The 12,638-nt window shown below is 29.0% G+C and overlaps 1 protein-coding gene across 13 annotated transcripts; it reads left to right on the forward strand.

Moving 5' to 3' along the window:
* The first annotated feature begins 836 nt into the window (after window positions 1-836).
* LOC139866740 (histone-lysine N-methyltransferase ATX5-like) lies at window positions 837-6,355 on the forward strand. Of its 13 annotated transcripts, XR_011765585.1 has the most exons (11): window positions 1,276-2,013; window positions 2,206-2,247; window positions 2,623-2,746; window positions 2,849-2,943; window positions 3,071-3,219; window positions 3,537-3,609; window positions 4,002-4,091; window positions 4,220-4,381; window positions 4,459-4,539; window positions 4,610-4,703; window positions 4,821-6,355. XR_011765585.1 is itself a non-coding variant. In XM_071855032.1 (6 exons), exons 3-6 carry the CDS (start codon window positions 2,702-2,704, stop codon window positions 3,560-3,562), a joined length of 243 nt encoding a protein of 80 aa, XP_071711133.1. In that variant the 5' UTR covers window positions 837-1,083; window positions 1,933-2,013; window positions 2,206-2,701; the 3' UTR covers window positions 3,563-3,604. The 13 variants fall into 13 exon arrangements, 5 of the variants coding, with proteins under 5 accessions (XP_071711133.1, XP_071711134.1, XP_071711135.1 ...); XR_011765584.1 differs by having other exon boundaries at window positions 2,623-2,962; XR_011765582.1 differs by having other exon boundaries at window positions 2,623-2,943.
* Window positions 6,356-12,638: the final 6,283 nt, after the last annotated feature.

Genomic DNA, 12,638 nt, shown 5'->3' on the forward strand with positions numbered 1-12,638 from the left:
GCGATAAAAGTCCAACAACTATCTATGAAGATAATGCAGCTTGCATAGCACAGATGAAAGAAGGGTATATCAAAAGTGACCGAACAAAACACATACCACCTAGATTCTTCTCATACACTCAAAATCTCATTAAGGACAACCAGATTGAAATGAGATATGTGCAATCTAGCAAAAACTCTGCTGATCTTTTCACGAAAGCACTTCCAACTGCTATTTTCAGAACACACGTTCATAACATTGGCATGAGACATGTTCAAAAGATGTAACAGCTGAAGCGATGTCTACTTGAGGGGGAGTCAACTCCATGCTGCACTCTTTTTCCCTTAGCTAAAGTTTTTTCCCACTGGGTTTTCTTTAGCAAGGTTTTTAACGAGGCAGTAATTTATAGTTGATCTTCAACAAAATAAAATTGCTATCCAAGGGGGAGTGTTATAATAATAATAACAATATAGATATGGATAGTCAATTTTGGTGTATACATATAGTCAATTTTGGTACACAAAGTATGTATTTTTATATTGAGATTTTAGGCTATAAATACTCATGAATGCAAGCATTAAACTTGCACCATTTCTCACACTTACAAAGTGTTTCTTTCTTTCTCTCCATTATCATCTTTGTTCTTACACTTCATTATTAGTATTCTAAATCAAGAATCAAATCACTAAAGGTAGTTATAAGCCTACTGAATTATAACATCAAGAATCAAACCACTAAAGGTAGTTATAAGCCTACTGAATTATAACATCAAGAATCAAACCACTAAAGGTAGTTATAAGCCTACTGAATTATAACAACAGGTTCTACGAAATTCAATTCATTCACAAACAAACAAGAGAAAACCCTAATTTCCTAAAAAACACCAGACTAACATCAAATTCGAGAATGAATTCTCTTTTCACCTAAATCGAATTCGCATACCTTTTCATACGCTCTTATTTGCCTTCCAAGCCCTATTTTCTCCCTAAATCAACAATTAACAGTAGTTCTTTGCTTCTCAAACCCTCATATTTGTTACATTACATTCTGTTCTACTTGCATCTGCGATGATACATGAATAAACGGACTGGATAGGAATCAAAGGTAATCATACAGTCGATGTTATCACAATCAGGTGATTATAGATTCCAATCCCTAATAGAATTGTCTGTGCTATAATTGCTTTAATCTTTTATTTGATTTTGATATTTAACGATTGAATATAAATATTAAACTTTTTACTTAATTATTGATTATTGATAATGATGCATTCTTAATGATAATGATTTTCTTTGTATTATGCAAACTCGATATGTGTAATTTTGATATATTGTCCAGAATTAAAAAGTTTCAACTGGTTTATGTAGTCAAATTATAAGTCACTGCTGAATCATAAAATACATTCTAATATGGTATCATTTTCAACAAGTCAAAATGTCTACTTAATAACTATTCATACCATTGAACATGATAACCAAATCGAAGGCTGGTTATAATATACGTGTCAAGGTGTTAAATGTGTGGAACAAAAATTACAGAAATAATCAAATGAAGCGCACTAGCTACATGGTTCTACTCGATACTGAGGTACTTTTTTGTCTGACCATTTGATATATCACATGTATAATATAACTTATTAAATGATAAATATTAAGTGGTAAATTTATATAGATATTGGCAAAATAAATATTAAGTAACAATCAGATGTCATAGACCAAGGTAATTGCATATATGGAACTAATGATGACAAGAAATCTGTATTTAACCAAGACTTAGACCCTTGAAAACCTCAAGGTTTTAGGGGATGCCTTTTTTATGACAAGCTTAGTATTTCTACAAGTCAGGTCCAATCCTCGAAGATGTAAGTTCTTCCGTTGATGAGTTGTTAATTTGAATATTATTGTTCTTATTATACTGGGCTAAATATTTCCTGGGCTATGCGTGTCAATGCAGAAGTACGGTGATGTGAAGATAGTAAACAAGGATACATTTGATGATAGCGTCTTTGACTATTCAAAAGATGTTCTGCTTGAGGTACTTCTAACGACTAATATAGACTATTTCTGCGTCAAACGATTATAATTGTTGTTTTAAGAAATCACAAGTTTATAAATATGAAAGCGTGATTACTATTTTATGACCCATGATACGAGCATTGACAAGCTGTAGAACCAACTTACGTTAAACTAACTAGCCATTTACGTTATGTTTATACATTGGTAATAGCAAAGATGCACGGAAGTACAAATGAACATCCCAAGGCTTAAGGTACACTAAAATGAACATCCCAAGGCTTAAGGTACAAATGAACATCCCAAGGCTTAATGTACAAATGAACATCCCAAGGCTTAAGGTACACCAAACGGGTCAAAAGGGTCCAAATGGGCAAAACATGTAGAGGTGGAAACTATATACATGCCCTTATGTGGGGGGTTGCAATATTGACTCATCATTTGTACATCAGGTCCAGACAGACTATCACACTTAAAATGTTACCAAAAATGAATGATGTGTCTCCTAATAGCCGTCTTCTTTGCACTACGTGCACTAGGGTTTGTATAACATGTGTGACCTTAGGTTTACAGTTTACTTTATTGCTTTGTTTATATTTGTGAATAATAATGGTATTATCTTTTGTTTTAGTTGACAAAACTGAAACATTATTGTGGTATTTGCAAAAAGATATGGAATCGTTCGGATACCGTTAGATGGGTTAGATGTGATGGGTGTAAAGTGTGGGTCCATGCAGAATGTGATAAGATATCGGGTCATCATTTTAAGTTTCTTTTTTAATCCTTCAGTTTCATACAAACGTTGTGTAGTTTTTATAAACTCTTTTGTAGTATATGATTTTAAACTTTATTTGTAGGATCTCGGGTCAAGTGATTATTACTGCCCGGATTGCAAAGCGAAGTTTAATTTGAATTATCAGATTCAGAAACTTATCAACCTAAAAACAGTTGAGTAAGTCTGTGATAGACATGTAAGATTTGCATTAATGAATTAGGGTCTAATCGACCATGCTGAAATTTGTATTTGATTAATAGGATCCTATGAACAATTTGTGAATTGATCAAACTTTGTATTTCAGATATAATAAAAAGCAGGAGGAAATGGTGCAGGATGACAAGGTTACGGTTGTTTGCACAGGGGTTGAAGGCATATACTATCCGAGCCTGCATTTGTAAGCATATATATGCACAACTTGAAAGCAATCATCCTTATACTGAAATCATGAAGGTGATATATAGTATTGTTGTTTACATAATTGTTAGGTGTAGGTGTGGCAAAATGAGCGGGTTGGGTTCCAAGTGCATAAATCTTTTGTAGGGACTGAGTTGTTGAACTGACCTTAAACATTCTTATGTCCGTTTTTTTTTTCTTTTGTATAAATACTAGAATGTCAAAATGGCTTTTTAATCTACCAATTTGACTTGCAGGAGATAAGTCAAAACCCAAGTTGACTCATTTAAGTGCATGGGTTGAAATTTGCTACCTTTAGTTACTGGTTTCGAAGATATGAATTTGGCATATAAGATGTATTTTGCATGATGTAGATATTTTACAAACCAGGTCTTGCTAAACTACCCCGTATATTTGGCATGACTGCATCACCAGTATTTGGGAAAGGTATGTCCATATGCTACTTTCCTTATTTAGTTAATTCAACGGTATATCAAAAATTTGATTAGTATGAAGATTTACTAGATCTAACTTTAGCTCACCCACATTAGTATGCATTTTTTTATCACATTTAATGTGAGTTTTATAATTATTTTTTATCCAATTTTGATTAATCTTATTGAAATTATTTGCAGGTGATGTCTAGCCGTCCAACATCGGATATCTATGTCTTCAACCCCTGTACTACTAAAACCTCTAACTTTAGCTTACCCATAGTTTTTATCCAAATTTGATTAATCTTACTAAAACCTCTAGCTACTAATTTTTTTATACATATTAATAAATGTATTTAATTTAATATAAAAAAAATACAAATTTAAAATTTTTATGTTATGCAGACGCCGGATGATTTATGGGCTAAACATTCGAATATGGGTCACCCGAAGCCTCATAGAAGGGATACATCAGCTTGGAAGGCTATTCTAAAGGTACATTGATGCCTTTAACTATATTATGCGCAGTGATCATCAACCATATTATATGTTAACTTTTTTGAACAATTATATGTTGAATGCTCACATATAAACTTAATTATATGATATCTGATTTTTTGTAGGTTATCGATAGTGGGTAAAAGTTAAGACTAAAGCATTTTAGGCCCGTTAAGCCTTTAGGATCGGGAGATACGGGTAGTGTTCATTTGGTAGAGTTATGTGGAACTGGCGATTTTTTTGCAATGAAAGCAATGGATAAAGGTGTTATGATTAACCGTAACAAGGTGAGAAAAACATTAAATTTATTCTGTTATGCGAAAATCAGTTTTCGTAATATAACTTTTTTTGCTACACAAAATAGGTGCATAGAGCGTGCGCAGAAAAAGATATATTGGATGTATTAAACCATCCTTTTCTTCCAGCATTATACGCTTCATTTCAGGTTTTTTATTACTCCATATTATTGTATCGATAAATAGAAAATTTGGTTAACAAACGAAAAATAATTGCAGACTCCAACTCATGTTTGTTTGATAACTGAGGCGGGGAACTTTATATGCTATTAGACAGACACCCGATGAAGGTCTTAAAGGAAGACGATGTTAGGTAAAAATACTGTTTAAATGTGATAAAGTTGATAGACAAAAACAAAAAAACAAAAACAAAAACAAAAAAAAAAAAAAAAAACAAAACAAACAAACAATTATTTGTTTTTTGTTGCAGATATAATGCTGCAAAGGTACTAATTGCATTGGAGTATCTTCATTGTCAAGGTATATTACATATTTACATTAAATTCTAACAAGTCAATATCCCTTACCAAAGTTTGGGTTAAATATGGGTAGAGATTGATTAAAACAAGAAAATGGGTGAAGTCATATATGTTTGTTGAGAATCAGACTCGAATTTCATCAACAGGCCACCACGATAGAATTACTTTGCATTGCATATTCAATTATAAAATGAACCATCTAACCTAAATCTATATTGGATATAAATTGACAATCAGATTCAATATAGGTATTACTTTTATATTTCATTTTTTTTTCTCTGTTTCTTATTTGTTGTTGGTATGTAAATGGTCATGTTGTGTTACAACATGAGGCCAAACAAGACCACTTGCCAACAGAATGATACTATGCAAAACTGTTTAATAAAGGTAATTTAATACGATTACCATCTTAACTCCGAAATAATACTTTTATTAATCATAAATTCTTCCTTCAACTTTTCAGGCTGAAAAGTTACGTTCTAATACGTTTTCTCAAATCCAAAAAATATTATTAACAAAGCAAACGGTGTTTGCTATCTTTACAATTCATCAACACATCAAGAGATTCGAAGCGTGAAATAACCTATGGGAATCAAGACCTAAGCTTACAGTATAATATATTAAGTATTATTAGACTTGCATTGATGTGTTTATTTGTTATCATTTGCTCAACAACTATATACCATCATTCTATGATTGTGTCCGTTACTGAAAACTACGCAAATAATATAATGTTTCACATTAAGTAATTTCTAACTAATATTTGCTTAGTAATAATAATAATAATACTCAACTATGAGATTCATTTAGATCAACATAATTACATAACAAAGTCTTAAAGTTAATTACATTGGTTGCACAATTTACATCACCAAAAGGAGTTACAATTAAAAGCTTACGCGCTGATTCACATAACGCGTAAGCTTCAAAAATTAACCATTCATACTTACACATCCAAAGTTTCATAAAAAAACATCTAAACATCCCAAACACATATACCATTCATACCTACTAATTACTGAAACTGCCCATACAAACACAAAAAATGCAGAAACCTAACCTCTACTTCCATACCCAAACATCCCAAACACATACTGTCAATCGAAGTTGTGAACGTCATCCCACGCAAATTCAAACTTTCGCTGCCTGCGGTTGAATACCATCCAAATTTCGTCCCCCGGACTATAGCCACATAAACGGACAAATTTTCCTCCAGCCAGAAGAAACACACAAGTTGGGTTTTTTCTGTTTTTCTCCTCCAACAGCCCCCAGATGTGAACTCGGTCATCTTTGTCAACGCATTGATAAAAATTTCCTTTCTTTAACTCCGGTGCTTTCTTAAGAAGCTCTTTTGGTAAACGCTGAATCACATTCGTATTATAATTGTTAAACAATGCATCAATATTCGTGAAGAACATGTAAAATATGTAAGGGCATGCTTGGTTGGGGTTACCCTAAAGTGGTTAATGGGTCTTAAACAACTAACCAAAAGAATTCATCCGAGTATTAAACTATGTCTTATTCAACTAATCTTTTAATAGAAAATAATATAATTCATAGTAATGCAAGATAAGATTTCAGTGATGATGTATACATTCATAGTTGAGTGTGATGATGTATACATTCATAAATAATAATAATAATAATAATAATAATAATAATAATAATAATAATAATAATAATAATAATAATAAAAGTAATAATAATAATTAATAATAATAATAATAATAATAATCTATAATATAAAAGTGACTCCTTGAGTCATAAATGAGGGCACTAAAACCTTTTAATTTAATCATTTACAACTAAAAAAAAACATTTTTCCTTATTTCCTACTTAATTTTATAATAAGGTAATAATTAAAAAAATAAAAGAATTAGAAAATTCATTAATAATAATATCTAAGTTTTAATCCTTTCATTTTTCATGTATTAAATTGATTAATTTCAATCCTTTCATTATTCTTATAATAAATAAATAAGTTTTAACATTTTCATTTTCCTTATATTAAATAAGTTATTATAATGTTGCCTATAAATACTCATTATTCATTTTCACAATACACATTTTTCATTTCACCACATACATTGCAAATACTAATTAATAATTGATAGAGTTTTATATATGTTAGTTCTTAATCATCATCATCATCAATTTAGTAAGATTATTTCCTCATGTAATGTTGTATATTCATCTATCACACGAACGTTAGACTTATGCTACGGTATGACTTTATTAACAAGTTATTGGTGTACATGAGTATTTTTCTATTATCATGTGAAATTTATCCGTTTTGATAGTTGTTTAGAGTTCATATATATATATATATATATATATATATATATATATATATATATATATATATATATATATATATATGTATTAGATTTGTATGTGATTTATATTATTGTTGTATACTATCTTTAGTGTTACTTTTATGTCGATTATAGATCTTCGTCAATAATGTATTTGTTGTGTTTTTAATTATTTATTATTTATTATTATTATTGTTGTTGTTGTTGTTGTTGTTGTTGTTGCTGCTGCTGCTGCTGTTGTGATGTCAACATCTTACTCGGACAAGTTTAAGATATTACAACATTAAAGGACAAAACATTGCTGAGTATTTCCTATTGCGAATATGTACATATATTAGAGAACACAAATTGTTTCATTTTTATATTGGATTGTAAGTATGATTTATTTAATTTAGCTTTTCTCTTGATGTTCAATATTTCCTTTTAACGTTGTATTATTAAATATTTTCTTTAGCAATTATTTGCATCATATAGTTCTTTGATAATGGAAAAGAAATTATGCCTTCTTTTTTTATCATATTTGTTATGGATGTAGGTTACAAATATTAAAGAATACAAATTTTTTACTATTCTATTGAATTGTATGTACGTTTTGTTTAATTTGACTTTTATCTTGATTCTTAATATTTTTTGATGTTTTATTATTAAACGTAATCTTTTAGCAATCATTTACATCATAGAGTTCTTTGATAGATAATATGATAAAAAAAATTATGCCTTCTATACATGGATAATACTTACTTCATATGATGATGAATAACAATATAACATTATTATTATGATAATTTATAGTAAAATAAGTATTAATCTAATTAACAATGGTAAAAAAAAATTGATTCTTGAATAACAAAGATAATTTAACATGTATTGAATAAGTCAACCATATTATATGTTATGTTTGATCGAGTAGCTATTACGGAGTAGTTTAATTAGCATATAATTGTTACTTTTACTACATCAAGTTTAATATTAACCAGCTTATTATTAAATATTAAGTGAATACTTACTACGTATCAAATATTTGAGTTTTCATGTAACTATAATTACTTAATTATTACTCATAATAGATGTGTTTAAGAAATGAAAATATAAAGATGGTAAAAATAGTTGATTAATTAATCAGGATAAGACAATTTAGAACTAAAAAATTAATAATAAAATGTTGCGTATAAAGTCTTTCAGTTTGATTATTGATATTAAGTTATTATCATACATTTGATCCTAAATATATTTAATCATAACTAAAATTGATGTATGTTATGCATAATAACAATAGTTTTAAACTTTTCATTTTTTCTAAACATTCATAATAACTTTATGTTATGTCATATAAATAACAATGGTTTTAACCTTTTCACTTACCTTATATATAGTACCTAATTAAATTGATAGTCATTGTTGTCTTCAAATACTATTTTTCATTTTTCACCTCACTACACGTTTCAAATGAAATAATGACACTTTTCAAATGAAACAATTGATAGAGTTATATAAATACACGTTTTTATCATTATTTTTTAAGATGTTTGATCTTCTATATAGTATTTGGTTATGATATATATATATATATATATATATATATATATATATATATATATATATATATATATTCACAATAGACGACACAAATTGATTTACGTATGTTTATATTCAAATATTCCAGATTCGTATTGTTAACCGTCGACATAAATCGCTTCACGTACCAACATTACAAGTGTGATGCAACAACGCTAACCATATTGGTGCAACGCACGGGCAATGCACCTAGTAATAATAATAATCAAATTTATAGAAGTAGAAGAACAAATACCTTTTGAATAGTCTATAGAAAATGTGTAGTCGGTCCCTGTTGTTTACATGAAATGAAGTGATTGGTCCCTAAACTTTATTTTCGGGGTGGTTGGTCCCCGTGGTATCCAATACACGTATGGGTGGTCCCTCAATCAAACGAACGTTTAAATCATTCGTCAACTCCCAACAGATGACTGACATGTAATGGGTAATTTCATCCTTTTACATTCTTCTAAAAGAAAGTTTGTGCGGTTGGTTCATGTGGTTTACATCATATGAAGTCGTTGATCCCTGAATTATTTTCCCGAGGTGGTTGGTCCCTGTGGTTTTCAAAACGCTTGTGGGTGGTCCTTGTCAGTTAATGATTGTTAAAAAGATCTTATAACTTGAATCATGTGCCACGTATGTGAGGGTATTTTCATCTTTTACATCACTTTCTTCTTCCATATTCTTTTAATTCAACAAATAAAGTCCCATTTGCAACAACTAAAAATAATGATACAAAAAAAAAAGGCTGAACCACCAGTTTGGACAGACCTGAAGTCTTCACGATACCCTTGTAAGGAACACTACTTAGAAAAGTTCCTGGACGACGAAAGTATTTTAATTTTATTATTTTAAGGCTCCCTTTTCAATAAAACACGTGTTTGGACTTTTTTAATTTTATTTTTAGGGATTTAAATGATTGTGTTTATATGATTATTTTGTTTTTGATAATGATTTAATTTGGGTCAGATATTTTGAGTGTTTAATTTTTTTTTATTGAATCTTTATTTTTATTATGAATGTCGAGTAAAGAGATTGGGATAATTGTAGCAGGTTATATATATATATATATATATATATATATATATATATATATATATATATATATATATATATATATATTACTAACAAATGATAAAAGAAGGTTTTTGATAGGATTTTTAGGTTTGGATACAATTTTGCTTTTGATATGAAATGGAAAGTGGGTTGCATGTGAGTAATCAAACAAGGAAGAAAAATAGAAAGGATATGATTAAATTACCCTCTTATGCAAGGCACATGACTATTTTTAACGAGAAAAATCAACGACCGTTACTGAAAGGGACCACTCACACACGTTTTGAAAACCACAAGGACCCAGCACCTCGAAAAAAGTTCATGTGTTGGGAGTTGACGGATGATTTAAACACCCATTTGATTGAGGGACCACCCACACGCGTATTGAATACCATCGTCATCAACCACCTCGAGCATAGAGTTCAGGGACCAACCACTTCATTTCATATAAACCACAGGGACCAACCGCACAATTTTCTCAAAAGTCTATTTTAGAAGTGATATCGTACCAAGATAATCGAACATTTCAAACAAAATATATACATTGATTACATATTTATAAGTGTATTTGCTTTGGGAATTATTATTACGGGTCTCAACGCTCTGGCCTCATCACTCAGTAGTCTTACTCGCTATGGTAAGAAAGTTTCCTCTGCGAACTAAAAAAACATCATATATTACTCATCGGTTACAAATGTGAATGTTCATAAGTTTGCAATGTACTCTTTTATAGGTTTTGTTAGATTAGATTTTACTTCATCTCTAGAACTAACTGCCACTAAGCCTAGCAAAACGGGTCGGGTTAAGTCAGGTTATTATTATTATTATTATTATTATTATTATTATTATTATTATTATTATTATTATTATTATTATTATTATTATTTATTATTATTATTATTATTATTATTATTATTATTATTATTATTATTATTATTATTATTATTATTATTATTGACTTTTTTACTCCGTTGGTCCTTAAGTTATACACGAAATTACAATACGATTCCCTCAAGTTTTTAATTGGATTTTCGAGTCCTCTTAATTGCAAAATTAAGCAATTCACGTCCCTCCGTCTATCTGTCGTCTAAATTGACCATTAAGTGTCGTCATGTGATTAACACATGATGGGCATTTTCGTCTTATTATTTTATTTCAGCCTTTTTTGCTTTGTTGGTCCCTAGTTTTTAAAATGTTTAGCTACGGTGATCCCTCAAGTCATTAAAAACGAGGGACCATTAGCGCCAAAAATTCTTTTAATTTATTTATTTTTAATTTATAAATTTATAATATAATTATAATTATATTTACTTTACAAATTCTTATAATATCATTATATTTACTTTTCTTTAATTTAATATACTCCGTAATTTTTTTAATGTTATTTATCTACTTTATAAATATATATAAATTTAAATTTAAAAACAAGATAAAATCAAAATTGGAGCGACCTATTATTGGACCAAATTAGGGTTTGTAAAACTTAAAACTTAGTCTAATCATACTCGTCTAGTCATCTTTATCATTTAAACCTCCTGTGTAAACCAAATCAAAGAACAAACTCAAACAATAATTATCAACTTTGAACGATGTAATCAAATCATAAATAAAATTATAAAAGTTTGAGATCAACCCAAAATACCAGATCCGCAAAATACCACTCTTTTTGCACCAAGTTTCAAGTTTTACAAACCTCAATTTGGTCCACCAATGAGTCGTTTCATTTTTTATTTCATCTTGCTTTTAAATTTATATTTATATATTTATAAAGTAGATAAATACAATTAAAAAAATACGGAGTATATTAAATTAAATAAAAGTAAATGTAAGTATATTATAAGAATTTTTAAAGTAAATATAATTATAATAATTTAAAATAAATAAATTTGAAGTTCTTTTTGCGCCAGTGGTCCCTTATTTTTAATGACTTGAGGGATCACTGTAGCTAAACATTTTAAAAAACGAGGGACCAACAGAGCAAAAAAGACTGAAATGAAATAATAAGACGAAAATGCACATCTCGTGTTAATCATGTGACAGCACTTAACGACCAATCTAGACGGAGTGACGCGGATTGCCAAATTATACAATTAAAAAGCCTCGAAAATCCAATTAAAAACTTGAAGGACTCGGATTGCAATTTCGTGTATAACTTATGAACCAACGGAATTATTATTATTATTATTATTATTATTATTATTATTATTATTATTATTATTATTATTATTATTATTATTATTATTATTATTATTATTATATTATTATTATTATTATTATTATTATTAATTTATATTTATATTTTTATATTATATTATATTATACTATATACTAATTGACACAGTCTCCAAATAGTAAGTGAATAGTGCCATTATTGTAGTTTAACCACTTGTACGTTTTGCATAAACACTTGTACTCACAAGGGGTACTACTACGCTACAGTGATTTTTTTTTTTTTTTTTTTTTTTTGGACATCCCCCTTATTTCCCTACAACTTTTCCTAAAGGGCCGCACAACGACGCTCTCTCGATTTTTTTTTACCTTATTTTTCCTCAAAAAAAATTTCACCCATATTACTTTTTTTTTCTTCTTTTTTTTACACATAAACATTCTAAGCTGTGTCATATCATGTTACTATCACATTGGCTCACATTCGACCTTCTCATTGTTAAAACCGAATACCATAAACGGGATAACTAAGTCGTCACTAATTTATAAAAAAACGTATTCTTAAATGTCAGATTCGTAGTCGCTCAAAACCCGCAGCGAAGCGCGGGGGCACACAACTAGTTATTAATATTATTATATTTCTTTTTCTTTTTTTATTATTATTTTTTATTATTT

The sequence above is a fragment of the Rutidosis leptorrhynchoides genome, chromosome 9 (assembly GCF_046630445.1).
Source record: "Rutidosis leptorrhynchoides isolate AG116_Rl617_1_P2 chromosome 9, CSIRO_AGI_Rlap_v1, whole genome shotgun sequence".
Classification (NCBI taxonomy): domain Eukaryota; kingdom Viridiplantae; phylum Streptophyta; class Magnoliopsida; order Asterales; family Asteraceae; genus Rutidosis; species Rutidosis leptorrhynchoides.